The sequence below is a fragment of the Clytia hemisphaerica genome, unplaced genomic scaffold (genome assembly GCF_902728285.1).
Source record: "Clytia hemisphaerica strain Z4C2 unplaced genomic scaffold, Clytia hemisphaerica genome assembly, whole genome shotgun sequence".
NCBI classification, from domain to species: Eukaryota; Metazoa; Cnidaria; class Hydrozoa; order Leptothecata; family Clytiidae; genus Clytia; species Clytia hemisphaerica.
Genome location: NW_027104356.1, coordinates 1,529,310 through 1,546,416, shown reverse-complemented (window position 1 = coordinate 1,546,416; position 17,107 = coordinate 1,529,310). Strand labels below are relative to the sequence as shown.

The window sequence follows — 17,107 nt, the reverse complement described above, 5'->3', positions numbered from 1 at the left end:
TTATAGTGGTCTAGGCGTGCGATTATTCAAATACTTAATTTTCATTGTTTATATTTTCAATTGTGTTACAATATCTCTAAGAACTGGACGTACTCTCTTTCATTCTGAATATTTATCTTCAATTGCTAAAGGCTCCAAACTGTGATTACGAAGTGAACTTTTTTGAGAAAAAAATAGAGTGAGAGAAACATTTCCCCAATTTTTTAAATCCTCACTTTATGAATGTTTCTTTTTATTTTACTCACAAGTCAGCATGATTCCTTTTATAAAAACAAAGCTGTTTACTTACTGAAAAGTCCCCACTTTGTGAATGTTTCTATTTATTTTACTCACAAATCAGCATGATTCTTTTTTAAAAACCAAGTTGTATATAAAAAAAACATTCTTAAAAGTTGAGTTGCAAGCAAGAATTAACAAAAACAATGCAGGGTTTAGTTTGAGATGAATAAAATTTCATTTCTATAACAATAATCAGGATAAAACCTTCATTCCAAGTGATTTTAAAATATCACGTGCGATAAATCACACGCCTCAAAAACTGATTCACGAAAGTTTTCCAAACAAACAAACTAACCCTAACCCTAACGATGATGTACGAAAAAAAATGCGGCCGGGTGACGACGAAATAAATTTCACCCGGCCGGTGGACCGGAAACAAAAAAATTTTTCGGGTTCGCCTCAGGTAGAAAACATCCCTTGGGTTTCATGTCATGCTTTCTCAAACCATATTAAGATTTTAGCATATCTGTGATCACGATCGGGCATGACATCCATACAAAGTATTTTTCATGAAAATATACCTGCACATGTCTTGTATAGTGGTCGTGCCCAATTCCCCTCACACAGCATGGATCGATCTAGGCAAAGGTGCATTCACTTGTCAAGTGAGTCACCTTGTGGACTTGTATCTCCTACATGAAAGTCAAGGCTGATACTACTGCACCACACAAACCTATGAAAGATTTTTTATGAAAGTTGTTATGAAATTCTCTTTATTTTGTTTTACTGATATGCCTTCTTTTTAGATTACATAAAAAATGGAGACAAAAGGAGAAGAGTATATTGTATCCAATGTTGACACTGGTCGCAACATCCATTCACCTATGTACCCATGGCTTATTTTGTTCTCGTATAAAAAGTTGTCTGAAGTGGACTATTTCAACCACATTCATAACCTTTATCACAACCAGAGACCGTTCTTCAATTTAGTATTTATGACATTCATGATACTTGGTGCATCAATATATGCTATTTTACCCGAGACTGTTCTTTTATGGGCAAACTTACTGATACAAAGCACATTATCACTGACTACTCCAGTCCTTTTATATTCTAATATGTACATCTGGGTTGGAATATTGATGAAACATTTCAAAGTATTCTTTTCAATGAGAGCTTGTGTGGCATCATGTATCATTCTAGAATTATTACTTGAAATATTTAGTAATGTTTTTGCAGTGAATATTAAAGCAGAATCTATGCTCACTTTGACAATACTGACATTAATGTTTGGGATTGGCATGACGACAAGCAGAAGCTTTTTCGAAAACATGAATAACATTGGAACATTGATCATTGTCAATTCAATCATTATTGTCCGACTTCTGGTCATTCCATCAACGACAACATTTGGTGGTTGGTTTGATTTCTTGAAGCCGATACTTGTGTATATGTACATCCTATCTGGTATGTTTTAAGCTTTTCAGCTTGTCTTTCTTATCGAAATTATAGATTGTTCAATTCTATTTAAACACAGTTGAAGAAGCAAACGAGTCTAACCATTAAAAACTGTATTACTAACACCAACCCTCTTTTCAGTCTCTGTGAAATAATCACTTAACTTTTCTTTCAAATGTGTAATGCTGCTTTTACATTTCTACTTCAAGTCACCTTTCTGGAAATCTTGATGCTGTTGCTAATATTTTTTACTACTGCTATTACCTTTCCTGAAAACTGTCTTGTTCTTTTGATTTTATTGCCTTTGTTGGTTTACTAATAGAATGCTGAATAAAATCTTAATTTAATAATAATAAAGTTTAAACAACCTTATTTTGATTGGAATTTCATCCAAAGCTGTCCAAGCCTCTTGTTTTTGTGTGTCATCCATCATGTTCACATTACTTTATTGTCAGCTGGCTACTTTCAAACAAACGGATCAATTTTAATGATAGTATAAACAACCTTAGGGGCTTATTTGAAAAGATTACAATTTTTGTGTGAGTTTCTTTATCAAAGCGTTTTTAGTTTGTTTGGTTATACGTATATTGAAATCAAAATATTTTGAAACAGTTCTGTTTTTCGTATTATGCTCACTTTCTCATGTTACACTCTGTGATTGTGAATTGAAGGTTTTTTGGTTGAAATGGTGCATGCTTTTTGACTGTTTTTTTTGGTTAGCTTTTGAGATTTTTCTTTCAGGAAGTTTTTAGGGAGGAAATAAAAGTTTTCTGCTCGACTGGAATCTTGGAAATTACTCATTTCTTCCCAAAAAAAGAGAGGAAAAGATATTGCAAGTGTGAAAGATTTGCAGAAAATGAAGGGTTTTTTCACACACTTTTCTCACTTCGATGGAAACTCTTTATTGGACAAAATCAAATGGAATTTGAATTTCTACCTTAAAAAAAGGAGAATTATTAAAATCAATTACACCTTTCTTTATGTGAAAGTAAATCTCCCATCACATCAAAATGAACAAAAATTTCCCAAAAAATTTATCGTTGAATCAAAAAATGACTTCGATTAAATAATTTTTTGTCGACAATTGAAGTGAATACAAAAGGGTCATGTCACATTTAAGTTTGAAACTCCAATATATGTTTAACATGTTACTTTTTCCTTCTCGAAAAACTTTTTTTCAGAAGAGTCCATTTTGAAAATAAAGGGATACGAAAAGCTAAGTGAGTTGAAAGGGGTTTAAAGCAAAGATTTTAATGTCTACTTTATTATTTTTCATCTCCTTATTAGGTCCTTTTGTCAAAATTTGGATCAATTGTTATTGACATTTGACAGTTATTTTTTTTAAAGAATCTGATATTTTTGTATTAGAGCCATGATAGTCAAAATAAACGACATGATTTTTGCAAGAAAACGTGGTTAATTTTCTTGATGGTGGATTGAAATTGATGTTTTCTTTGAAAACCAGATTCAAGTTTCATCTCTAAAGTCTTTCTTAATATCTTTTGCCGTGTCACAATTTTGTTAAGAGCTATAAGTGATTTTGTCCCCAAATTTGTCTTCGAATTATGAAGGTTTCGAATTTTTTATTGTGTTTTTATTTTGTTGACTTCGATTTATTTTCTTGGGATGTAATGAGTTGTGTTTCTGTCTCGTTAAACTTTTTGAAAAAAGCCAGATTATTGGATTTCGTTTGGCTCTTTTGATTGTAAACTAATAGGGGAGGTTATGGTGGGTGGTTCTCTTACACCGCTCATTCTAAACAGCACAGTTTACTTTGTTACAAAACTCTTTGATTGACAGGTTTTTGCTAATTGGAGTTTTGGCATTTATTTAGATCGTTTTATATGTCGACATTATTATTTTGTTTGTTTCTCAAATTGTGTCAGTTATTCTGACACATGTGCAATCAATTGTTATTTATATTTTTTTATAGGATCCAGTAAAATTTTATTTATACTCGACTGTTCTTTTTTATTTTTTGCACTTTAATCTAAAATCTTTATCCTGTTCTTATCCTCAAGGCAATATTTAGGTAGTCTAAGCTTATTATACCCAATGTTTACTACTTTGCTACATGTTTTCTTATAAAAACATCCAAAAATTTTGAATCCTTTGGATAACTTAATTTAGCATGTTCTTATTTTGACCATTTTCTTAAGAAATAGGGTGTTTTTGAGTCCACAAAGCCTTAAAATGTTCTTAACATTTGGGCCAGCGAAGCCTTATGTTCTTATATCGTTTATTCTTATAAAAAACGTGTACTACACTCTTTTTTTTGTAAGAAAAACTTTATGAGAACAATGAGGCTAAAAAATACCGAAAAAAAGAACAATTTAAGAACAATGATAAGTCTGGTGGGTCTCAACAACTATTTACTGGTTCTTTGAAAAAGATTACTCGTTCAATCCAATTCCCAGCTTTTGTTCTTAAATTGTCCTTATTTTTTTGCGATATTTTTGAGCCTCATTGTTCTTATAAAATTCTTCAATTGATGTATCATTGTTACTTTTCTTGTAAATTCTTATAAACTGTGATTTATATGCCATCTTTAAAAATCTTAAACCTGTCATACTAAAACCATGATCACTTATCTAGCTTGTTAAAAGATTATTTGATAAGATTTAAAGTATTTTATTCTCTTTGAAGTTTCGATTAAATCTGGTGTCGTCTAATTCAGTCTTTAGCTTGAAGATTGAATCGTTTGAATCGCTACTATAAGTATAAATGATTGTGGATTTCAAGCAATGTGTAGTTTGTGACTACCTTCTTATTCACTGCATGAATTTGAGCCTTTCAAAATATGTGATATGTTTATGTTTCACTTGCTTGGTCTTTTGAATGAGTTTCGATTTTGTCTTGTATAAGCAGTTGTATAGGGATGGAAAGCATCCAATAATTTGTGTATGTATGCTTGTGTGTTTATGCTTTTTGTGATGTGTTTGTCAAAGTTGTTGTCGTCAAGGCTATGTGTTTTTTAAACATACCCTTATTCTCTTTTTATTGTGTTTAACCTTTCGTTTTTTTGATTGCACTTAATAAGGTTTAAGCACACAAAGCTGCAGTTTATATATACCGATGTACTTGATTGTTTCTGTAAAGCGAACAACGAGCAACGATGTTTATAATCAAATAGTCAAGAGAATGCTACCGTTCATTCTTACTATATTCTTTTTTATCAAAAAAAAGACCTTTCCTTTCTCTTTTTTACAGAGCAAACCTATAGGTTATTGACAACGATCCTTTTTTTGTTAATCTCTATGCACATATTTTAATCGCTTTGTCTTTTAGGGTTTGAATTTTTTTTTGTGTGCGTAAAAAAATACTTATCGTGATCTCATATTTATTTTTTTGTTTCTTGTGTGTAAAATGTAGGGCTTGCACTTTCTACTTGGCCACCTCTAAAGATATTTACTGAGAAAGAAACAAATCGCAATTTGACGAGCAGACATTTACAAGGCGAGATGAACAACTCTATTCCGGTCATTCGACCGCGACGTGCATCCAGCATCGAAATGAAGTCATCTCACATGCAAAATGGAATCCTCCATAATCCAAAACAAAACACGAAGAAAATCTCTTCCTGCCTTGGGTGGTGCTCCTTCAGCTAGGGTATGAACCTCTTTTTGATTATATTTCATCCACATATTATTTTATCAGCGATCCAAAACATGCATAAACATCTAACATGTTGTTTTATGCAGCTCTCTATAGGTTTCTATTGTCTGCCAGGATGATGACCAATTTGAGATGCAAAACACTTGATATACAAGTCATTTTTGTTTTGATTGTTTGAATTGTTTCAAAATGTTTTCTGAGAGTTTTGTTTCCAGAACTCTTGTATAAAAACTGATGGGCTCTCTTTATTTGAATTTGTACTGGCTGACTTACCAAGTTCAGACTGGCTAATCTCAAAGAAAAGAAGGGATAGAGAATGGCTTTCAGAACCATATATTGAAAGAAAGAAGAAAAGTTTGATATATGATTTTTGGTGGTGGATAGTTTCTCTTTGTTGTTTAAAATGGCTCCATAGACAGTCGTTTTGAAATGTAGTCTTTTCTTCTTGTTTGTTGTGTCCGTGATTTCTTCTCTCTTCTAAGGGAATGGCTTTCTTCTCCCCTTATATTCACTTTATTTATTGTGTATAAGTTTTTCATCTAATTTGGAATTGTTATTGTCTAAGCAAGAAAGTCCTATCTTTTATGTAGTGAGTGAAATTGAGTAATGAAATGTTGAATAAAAAAAGAAGAAGAAAAATATCTTCTGTTCGAATTATTTTTCGTTTTTTTTCATCCCATCATCTCCCTCTTACCCCTTACGTTTTGTGAAAAATCCTCGAGGCCTACGGGCTTAAAGGACAAACTATATAGTTTTTTGATTTGATTCTACAATAATTTCTCGTCTCTTATCCATCCATGCACATGAATAATTTACTGATCGCTCGCTACTTAATAATGCTGCGGTTACTCCTCAAAGAATGAAGAATGCTTTTTTTTTCAAAGATAAAGTCTTCACTTCGGAATCAGTTCAATCTTTTACTTCATAAATAAATCACAAGTTTACTAAGGGATCTTGGCAAGAATTTTTTTTTCCATTCTATATACTGTGTATCTTTTTAAACACGGTGATTGAACTCATACATGAATTGTTTATGTCAAAGTGCAGGTCGTCATAAAAAAGATTTCAAATGAGAATGAAATAATATTAAAAAAGAAAAGAAAAAAGGAATTTCTTTTGAGATGTGGATGAAACAGCCTTCTTCCTCATGTCGATATGTAACAGCTAGCCACTGTTGAGTTTTTTATATATGTGAAAAGTGTTCGAAAAAAGCAGGTTTATACTCCTGTAGTTACACTACCATTAATTCTTCTATTATATTGGTTGCTTTTTGTGAGTTTGAGGAGTTTTTGTCTGTTTCTTTTTTAAACTCTTTATTTGGCATACCAGTTTTGCTCTATTTTTACTTACATATCACAGTGGTGAGCTGCTTGGACAAAAAAATAGATTGTTATTGCTTTAGGTGAATGTAGTGTGGTTTGTTTCTTTACTTGTATGGAAAGTTGAAAATAAATAGCGATGTGTTTTCTTGGTTTTCTATGACGAAAATATTGCACCAAAAAAAGAGATTACTTGGTGGTGTTGTGGTGACTTGAGAATGTCAACATCATCCAAACATTATCGTAGTGCTTACATAGACAATGTTAATAGTCATTGCACATGTCGTGTTGATAAGAAAACACAAACGTATCCTCTCAAGAAACATAGCTGGTCACATCGCTTGTTGAGCTCCTTCAGAAGGCGCCGATCCGCCTCTTCTCTACACCACGAAGTAGAATCTTTCGTTGAAAAGGTATTAAAGAGTAGATTGTATTTTAATGTCCATTATGCTACTTAGTGGATCGTCATAATTATGTTCTCTATATTAGTTTGAATAAAAACCACGAATTGTTAACTCCATAATTAAGGTTTTATGACATTTTGGTTGGCTATCTTGATTGAAAATAATCTTTCTATATAAAATTTTCATAATTATGACACTCCTCGTCTCACCCATGAAACAATACTAAACTAACTATTTGTTCACAGTAGTCATTTCAAGAATACAGTGTAGGTTTAAACCCAGAAGCTTAATTTATATCATAATACTGGAAGTGTTAATGATAATAAAAATGTTGTGCCAAGCCGTTTCGACACAATATCTAAATAATGTATGCCTTCAAATTGTTAATCACACAATCAATCAAATATTTTTATGTTGTAACTGAATATTAAGGTCACCCTTTTAATTTGATTCTAAGTCTCGTTTTATTTTTCTCCTTCACACTTTTTCAGGAGGTTATATAATGTGCCATTTTCTTTCAGACTTTTTGAGATTTTTTCACGCGACAGGTGTATGTAAGGGCTTGAACAAGAACATGAAATGAGGTCTTCCTTCTTATCTAGACCTTTCTTTTCATTGCTCCCCGTTTTTTCATCGAATGATTTTCATTCTAATGAAGCATATTCTTGGTTCAAAAAAAGACATTTTTCCCATTTTTCACAATTTATTTTCATTTTCTTCTTTATATTATACGCTTCTTCTATCTTTTTTATGGAAAATACAAAAAAAGGAATATTAAGTTACAACACTATGAAAAATCGCGTAATGTAGCTCCAACGCCTGCTCAACAAAAAAAATCTAGTTTGTTTTTCTTCTTCTTGCTTGTCGTATGTGTACTGAACTTAGAATGAGGATAATTTTCCAAGCAAACATCATTTTTCATTAAATCTAAAAGAAGGAAACTTAGAGAGACTTTAGTCACTGGGTCACTGGCATAACACATAATGTCTTTGAGAAGACCACTTCTTTTTCATCACAGATCTGAGGGTGTCCCTAGAATCTACGAAAATGATTTTGCTATGGAAAAGGTAAGATGTGACTGATGAACTGCAAAGATTCAGATTGTCTCTCTCTCTTTTTTTACTTGAGAATCTTTGTTCCCAGTATATTGTTTATGGTTTTGATGTAATTTTGGAAAATTGAAGAAGCGATTCAACAAGTCTATGAAGTTGATATTTTCATATTGTCTTTAGTTCTTCTTCTTCTTCTTCAATGTTCTTGTGTTTAATTTTCTTCTCGTTTCTTTCGGGGGAAAATGAAAAATATTTAGTCACTCATATATTGGAAGTGAAAAAAAGTATCAAGAGTGTGAAGGAATCACCTGCAGAAAATATTGTTGGCTTTGCTTCTTCTTCTTCTTTCCTTGGTTAAGTTTTAAACATCTGCTGACTACAAAAAAGGACTGCTTTTTTTTCTTATTCTTGCTTCTTCTATATATTGTTTCTTCATCTCTTCTACTACTGCTTATTGAAAGTTCATCAATTCTCCTCCTTTTTTTCTCTCCCACCTTCAAACCCCTTCAATATTCACAAAAAGGTCATTTCAAAAAGAAATTATTTTCAAACCCCTTTTTGTTTTGTTGTAATGTACTCAATAATCGACTTGATGGTCAGCTTTTTTCATTTTTGTAAGGTTGCATTGCATGGCAATTTATCATGTATCGAGAAATCTATACCACAATTAAAAAGTATATTTATATACGCTTCTCTTAAACAAGCCGCAAAATCAGTCAGATGAAGCATCCTTTATTTTATCTTGTTGTTTCAAAACCAGCGCACTTAAATGTTTTGGAAAAAGTACAAATGTTGTTTGTTATTGGAACTGTCAGAACGAAAGAAAAAGAAGGTCCTTCATTTCAAAATTCTTTTATTCCTAATCCCTAGCTTCTTCCCATCTTAAAATAGCATATCTCTTCCACCGTTCCTTAAAGTATTGCCGGCAACCGACATTTACATAACCTATTACTATTTTCCCACAAAAATTTCCTCTTCTTTTCAACAAAGAAATTTTAATTTCATGTACAACCATTAAAAACCCCTTATACCAATTTCTCTTTTCAAAAGGTTCTTATATATTACAAATGTATTACATTTTGTATTCTAGTAATACTTGCAGCAAAAACACGTTGAAAAATATCATGCTTTGCCAAAATTACCAGATAATCTCGAATAACAAATCATCCAATTGTATTTCTTCTTCTTCTTTTTCTGCAGAAAATTTCGATGTCATCCATGGACCTGACTATCCTTGGAGAAGCACATGGCATGATTACAGACCTGCTAGCTGACACCAGTCTTCCGTTGAACGTCACCGGTACTTTACGTATTGTGGCTGATATGATCTCACCTCTTCTTCAGCATAGTTTACATCGACAAGGTGCACCATTGTTGACTGTACTGGAGAAGACGAAAAACAATGAGGATCATGAGCAAGTTCAAAACCAGCCAGATCTGAAGGATGACACTCCACTCTCACTGAAACAGGTACCAGAATGTTAAAGCAGTACTTATTAACCTAAACGCTGCGCTAATGGTCACTTAGCGGTGTCTGGTTTCGATAGCAATGAGTCCATTTCCAAAACTGAGTATAAATTGACAGAGAGTCAAACCCAGTTTCACAAGCTGAGGGGTAATCTATAGGCTGCCTATGAAATAATGTCCTGAGATTTCGTAAACTTATTTATGGCCTTTCATTGTACGAGTTACCGAAAAATGACTTAATTTTTAAAGGACCACATACATATTCCCATACCATACTCTAAAAGCCTATTGGATGTAACAGACCTCACTCTCTTTGTATTTAGCGGCTGCAACGTAATTTAGGCGTCAGCTCACGTAGGATGTCATCAAGTTACACGACGACTACATCTGCAACAGGAATGCCAACCATAGATATGGAGTATCACCACAAAAAATCTAACGCTAACAAAACAAGTGCAAATAGTACTTCTTCACCGACTGCCATCAAAAAGACTTCTAGTAGATCTAAATCGTACGCGGGTGCGTTAACACCTGCAGAAAGATCCAATCTTTTAAAATCACACTCGCGTTCTTTTTCACAATCCACTAGTCCAACGCAGAGCGGTCTGCTTAGGAAAGAGTTAGCCACATCAGATGACACCATTTTTAAAGTGGAGATCGAACGCGGGAAACCGGTCTTCTTTGAAGGAATGGATGCTTCAGAATCTGAGAACGAAACCATTGAATCGGCAGATGAGGACACGGTCAAAGATATCATCTCCTTGAGCGGATGTACATCGTCCAATAATAATAACAACAATATTAACAACAGGACTAAATTTGTATTAGATGAACGTTTAGAAGATGTTAAAGAGACTCCTGAAAAAGAACCAGTAGATACTCAACCTCATAAAACTCCTTTAGAAACTGTTGAAAATGTCGAAGATACGATAAACGAAACGGCGTCGGTTGAACCACCGTCAACGTTAAGCACCGTAGAAGATAACGTCGAAGATGTTACGTCAGAAAGTGTAACCACGGAAGCGACAGAAACGACACCCCCTAAACGAAGCTTACGTAAAGTTAGTGATACGAGCCGTACCTTACGTAGTAACTCAACAGGAAGCGTTAAAAATGAACTTAAGTCCAGTGATTCTAGTGATAATCTCGTCATTCCAGCGTCCAATCTGATGCGTCGAAAATCGTCACGTGAGCTACACATGGAGTATGAGATCGCCATATCCAGAGATATTGATGATATGTTAAGCAAAGTCAAGGAGTGGGATTTCCCAATCTTCGAACTCAGTGAAAAATGCAACGTTTTAACACAAGTAGGTGTACTTCTTCTTTTCTGTATTATCTTTCACGATTTTAAAAGCGTCTACAATCCTTAAACTTGTTTTTTAGGATTAGTGTGATTTAAATGCGTCAGTCTGATAACATTAAGGTTAGCCAGAAACTCGAGCAAAAGTTGGACAAGACTAGGCTATATGTGACGACTACTTTTCTCGACATATTTTGAAATTTATTCAAAAAGACTTGGTGCGTGTAAACGCATTTCTCAGTAAGGTAATAGACCTTTTCATCAATTAAGTCACCAACATCACTTGCCTCGTATTCAAACAATTACCAAGGTGATTATATCCCTTGAGACATTAAATGATTTTTTTATGAAAAGAAAGTAGTTTTAATAAAATCCGCTGGGAGTTAATCACTGTGGCAATAATTTCAAAACGAGGCAAGTGATGTTCGTAACGTAATTTATGAAAAGGTCTATTACTGGGATAAGCGACAATGAAGGCTTGATTTTTTATTCATGGAAGGAATATCACGACGGAATATCACGTTCAGATGAATTTTGAAAAGCTTTATTCTTCGAATTAGTCAACGAAGCTGTGTCAAAAAAATCCAATGTCAACTTATGAACGCACGATATAAAGTATCCTTGAAGTTTACACAGGGGGTCGTAGTTTAACATATCAATAAAGAGTTGACAATTTGCTGACAATGACGAAATTAATTGTTTGCATTATCGGAGCAGATATTTTAATGTCAACAAAAAGAGCTTAATAAATCTTTTAAATGGTTGACCTAAGAAAAGGCTGGTTGGAAAAAACAAGGTTGTCTATTCCCACTTTAACCCCGGCTGTTTAGCAATTTGGATGAGAAATATTACACAGTATCTAGTCTCTGGGAGGTTATTGGCCCACCCAGTAAACAAATTCCAAAAAACAATTTTCAACTCGAACTCTGTATCACTCAAACTAATTTTTGTTCTCCGTGTGTGATATTTTCTTTATATCTCAATTCCCAATACTTCCTTGCAAAGATGTACCTTGTGGCATACTCTCCAAGTCGCTTGTAGCGAGTGAAATACTGTCATAAGGTCAGAAGGGAGTTTTATTCTCTAACCAATTCCCAATAGAATATACTCTCGTTAATTTTTCCTTTTTTTCATTTTAGCTTGCATTCCGCATCTTTCAATTGTGCGATTTCTTCAAAACGTTCAAGATTGCGGAAGTGACATTTCTCAAATTTTTCCGTGCATTGGAGAGTGGTTATCATAACATTCCATGTAAGTGGTCACTGCAACCTCTTTGCTTTGTATAAGACCATCTCCTTTATTTTTACCCCCCCCTTACCCCCCCCCCCCACTTCATCGGGATTTCATAAAAATACTATCACTCTATGATTCTCCTTGTTTTCGACCCTGCCTATCAGTAGGTCTTGCATAAAAATTCAACTTCTTACTTATGTTGAACGGTAAAAAAGAATGCGGCTATTATATTTTGATTTTTCCCAACTTCTTACTTATTTAAGTTATAATACATAAATGACGAGCAACATGAAAGTTACCTTTACATATTTCTTACCTACGACCAGATCACAACCGTATTCACGCGGCTGATGTGTTGCACGGTGTCTATTACCTAACACAACATCGTATCCCTGGATTCCAAAGCGATCTATCACGTAGACCTAGCCTAACAAACACTGAACAGAAAGTGACGCCTTCATCATCACCTAAAGAGAACGAAATCGTCACTAAGAAAGAAGAGAAATTCGGTTATGGATGTATTTGTGATTCGGTTCCTGATTTAGAGTTGATGGCGCTTTATGTGGCGGCAGCTATGCACGATTTTGATCACCCTGGACGAACGAATGCTTTCTTGGTTGCTACCCTCAATTCCAAGGTTTGTTTTTGTTAGGACGTCCTCTTTCACTTGTGACTCTCTCCTTGAGTTTCTTACAACTTGAGTTATCATACGGCGAACAAATCGAAAAAATACAGACTCCATAATAAAGTTTTTTCACATGGATGTAAAAAACTTACTCGAAAGACCTTCGTTCGTCAATCTCTCTTTTGGGGATTTTTCTAGGCTGCGCGCATCCCCAGAATTTATTTTGTTATAGGGGATGCGTATCGTGTATGAAATTCTCGTCCGAGAGTTACCTCAAATTTGGGGTAACCAAAATTTGCATAAATTTACATAATTTCGTCACATCCAATCAAAGAAAGAAAAAAATCATTGTGCTGTTGTTTTCATAATTATCAATTTTCATTCACTGAACAAAGAAAAAAAGAAGTCATTGTATTGCTATGACGCATAATCAAAAAAGAAAAAAGAAAATACGGGGGTAAGTTGGGACAGAAATATTTTAGACGATACATTTTCCCATTTTTATACCTTAAGCGGGCGCTATTTAAAAACAGATGCATTTTGATTCATGATCGGATATTTGCGCGATTATCTTTGATTTTCAGCAACTTCATACCCGGCGGTATGAAGGCTCAAATAGGATAAAATTCACTAGGAATTGGAGAAAAATCCCATTTTCTCAAAAGTGGGGAGGCTGAAGTCTCCCCCGTCTCCCCGCTTCCTTGGTTGCTGAAACAAAAAGAAATGAAGAAATTTTTCTCCTTTTTATTGAATTAAGGCTGTGCAATGTAGCGAGCACCTCACTAAAAACCGGGATTCTTTCTTCTAATTGCGTAGAAAAAACGCGCGGGTGACATCTAGAATAGACAATGCAACGGATGAAAAAGTTTCATCTTTTCAAAACTTTTCTCGCCACGAAATTTCAGTTGGCATCCTAAGTGTTCTATTTTTTAGTTTCCCACCCACACATTTCGCTTTTAGACCGTTAAAAATACCATACTGTGGAGTTTCCATTTGTGGTACTCAAGTGTCTAAATATATTCCTTCGGTACAAAGTGAAATCTTTATATGGAGCCAGAATAAATTTTCCGATGAAACTCTTTCTAACAGTATTTTGAATTTGATCTATTTTTTCTAAAAATAGTCGATACTCATCTTCTCAAGCTTGCAACTGTTTCTTCCGAAATAATTTAAAGGAACATCTATATAGAAGATAAAATAAAATAGCTCAGCTAAATCAGCTCGAGAAGGTTTTAGACGCATTTGAAAATATATTCATAAAAAAAGAATTTTAAATTTTCATGATAACAATATTTTTACGATATTCTTAATTTTTTGGCCATTTTCATCATGGACATTCTTTTTATAAAGTGTATTCTTATAAAAAAAGCGTAGCTATCTCTAGGAGCACTGTGTGCGTTCAGCATCACATAACCGGTGTTTGTGACGACGGGAACCGTCTAGTCTAGAGTAAATTGATTTTTCGAAATAAGTTTCCATGTCGACTTGCGAGATGTAAAAACTTTCTTGAGGAAGACGCGAATCAGGGACGGGGGTTTTTTTATGACCAAAAATGTGGCGCAATAGGAAAAACTGGAGAGGAGAATATTGACAACTGTAGTAAATAGCTAATTTTAGTGAGATTCCGAGCTTTAAAATGTAGTACAAAAATAAAAACGCTCATAATTAAAACACAGAAAGAAAAACAGTAGTTTAAAGACCAACTCCCTGTCATCCTCATTCCGATTTTAAATCAAATGAAGTCAAATTCTTTCTACATCGGAAAAAATATTGATATTTAGTCGGGAAGTGAATTATATGCATATTAAGCTTAGGCCAGTTCAATTGAGAAAAATCCTATAAAAGCGCGAAATTAGGTTTCCACAGAGCAAACTGGTTCAGCCATCTTTCAAATGAAAATTTCTTCCCTAGAATGGTATTCGCAGCTTGCGATATAATCTGTGATGCCGTGCATCTGATTAATTTCTTTACAATTCTTTAGAGATGATGTTTGATGTTCTTTATACATGATAAACGTTCACAATTAATAATCGTCAGGTAAACTTAAACTTACTCTCTGGACTCTTTTGCAGGCTTTGCTGTACAATGATCGCTCGGTGCTAGAAAGTCATCATGCAGCTGCATCTTGGTCGCTCCTTGTCACCAATCCAGGGTTGAATTTCTTGTCCACACTCGATTCTGCTGATTTCAAACGATTCAGATTCATAGTTATCGAAGAAATTTTATCGACAGATTTGAAAAAACATTTTGATTTCCTTACAGAATGGAACGCCAAGGTATTAAAAGGGATATTAATTATGATAAGTATTACACGTTTTTTATATTTAAGTTCAACAATGGAGAAGCTTATTCAGACTCAAATCTCAAGCATTGTCTTACTAAATTCTTAACCTCAGTTCATTAAATTTATATCATCAAAACTCGCAAGAACAAAAATGAGTTAAGACGAGTGCTTCTAATTATTCGGCCATCTTTGGAACTCAACAACGTCTTCTACAAATTCATTTTTGATCTTGCTTTTATTTCTTATAGATTTCAGACCAGGGAGGCGGTTTGAATTTCTCGAGTGAAGCTGACCGCTTACTTCTCGGACAGATGGCCATTAAAATAGCGGACATTTCAGGACCGAGCAAAGAATGGGACCTTCACTATAGATGGACTGAACGTATTATTGAAGAGTTCTACCAGCAGGTTTGTTTGAGTAATCTTCTCATCTCGTCTTTTAACGTCCAATCAGCTTAAGAAGCGTAGTGGTGTGGTGGTCATTGCGCTTGACTCCCATCTAGAAGGTCCGAGTTCGATTCCCACTGTGGTACTGGCAAGTGAACACACCTTCTCCCGGGTTAACCCATACAATGTGAGGGGAATTGGGTACCACTAGTTCGATACAATACTGTGGATGATATACTAGACATTATGATGTGTGGTGTCACTCATCCCGTTCTACGCCTGACATCACTATGCATCATGGTATCAGTGTCTTGCGTGCACAGAACCAGCGGTGTCTAGACAGCGCTACGCATTCCTACTTCATAAGGAGTAGGACCCATTCCCCAATGGAGAGGGCTCATATTATATCTTAAGAAATGATGTCTTTTGTCTCGGTGATGAAAAGGTTTATTACTTTTCGGGTCCTGGTGGGCTCTAGATCGTTTAGGCTCAACTCCTTTTCTCTTGCCTTTCTTAGTTATGCCATGCGTTTTGACACAATCGTTTTATTTATGAGAAGTTCTCTAAGTAACGAATTGACTTAATTCTTGAATATCGCCTTCAGGGTGAAGACGAGATGACATTGGGAATGCCAACGTCAGCATATATGGATCGCAGCAGTCCGCAGGTGCCACAACTCCAGGCCTCTTTCATCAAACATTTAGTGCAACCGCTATACATCGCCTATGAGAAAGCCGGTATCCTGCCTGGTGAATGGGTCGAAATCGAGGATGGAGATGAGGAAGAGGATGATGATAGTGAGTCTGATGCTAGTGGCGAGGAAGGAGACCAGCCCCCGAAGGAAAGCGACAAGACCAAGTTTACTATGAACGGGCCTACCTCCACACAAGCCGTAGAAGCAGAAGAAGATTCTACCAAGGATGAATCAACAGAGGAAATAGATTCTTCAACGGAAGATGCGGACGGTGACAAGAAAGCCATCTTTTGCGTTATGTCGGATAACATCAAACGAAATTATGAGAAATGGTTACGTATCATTGAAGAAGAAAAAGAAGAGAACGGCGAAAATGGAGAAGAAGAACCTGAAAATGACGACACTTGATTTCATTCATTACGACCAGCATGAGGAAGAAGCGTTTTTACTCTTGTTGAGTATCAGTACCATGCTTTGTATACATGTATGACGTAAGATGAGTTTCCACGTGATATAGAAGAACTCTCTCTCTGTGCTCGCGAAGAGTACTGTTATGGAGAGAACTTTTTCCACAAGTTGTAAAAGTGATCATGATGATGATTGTTTCTCATTGATTGAGCAACGATGTGTAACAACACTTTTGCAAGCTTTCTGTTTATATATTATTGGCTTGTTGGAAAATGTTTTTAGCTTCTTGTATAAATTGACAGACAGATGCACCCACCCCTTGAATATTTATGATGAACACCAGCTTTTCTTCTCGACTACGACCACGTGCTGTCATTGATTTGATTGATCACGGCATTTAGTTCTTTATGTATTATCCTATGCTACTGATGACGAAGTTTGTGGCTCTCTTCCAGAACGTTTGCGAGCAGAAAACAGAAATTCTTTTCTGCTCTTGTGTAGAAAGAGATTAGTCAAACCAGCAGATATTTTGACAGATTTACTACATATTTATGATCGTTGCTTCTTAGACTTCTTGTATGAAGTTCTTGGAAACAGTTTAAAGAAATATATATACAACTTCTATCTATTATATACTCAA

The 17,107-nt window shown here is 34.8% G+C and overlaps 1 protein-coding gene across 3 annotated transcripts; it reads left to right on the top strand.

Moving 5' to 3' along the window:
- The first annotated feature begins 1,023 nt into the window (after nucleotides 1-1,023).
- Nucleotides 1,024-17,107, top strand: LOC136818237 (cGMP-inhibited 3',5'-cyclic phosphodiesterase 3A-like). Of its 3 annotated transcripts, XM_067074612.1 has the most exons (9): nucleotides 1,024-1,686; nucleotides 5,050-5,286; nucleotides 9,268-9,537; nucleotides 9,858-10,844; nucleotides 11,977-12,088; nucleotides 12,397-12,707; nucleotides 14,768-14,971; nucleotides 15,228-15,386; nucleotides 15,970-17,107. In XM_067074612.1, exons 2-9 carry the CDS (start codon nucleotides 5,212-5,214, stop codon nucleotides 16,465-16,467), a joined length of 2,616 nt encoding a protein of 871 aa, XP_066930713.1. In that variant the 5' UTR covers nucleotides 1,024-1,686; nucleotides 5,050-5,211; the 3' UTR covers nucleotides 16,468-17,107. The 3 variants fall into 3 exon arrangements, with proteins under 3 accessions (XP_066930713.1, XP_066930711.1, XP_066930712.1); XM_067074610.1 differs by lacking the exons at nucleotides 1,024-1,686; nucleotides 5,050-5,286 and adding an exon at nucleotides 6,301-7,024; XM_067074611.1 differs by lacking the exons at nucleotides 1,024-1,686; nucleotides 5,050-5,286 and adding an exon at nucleotides 7,792-8,082.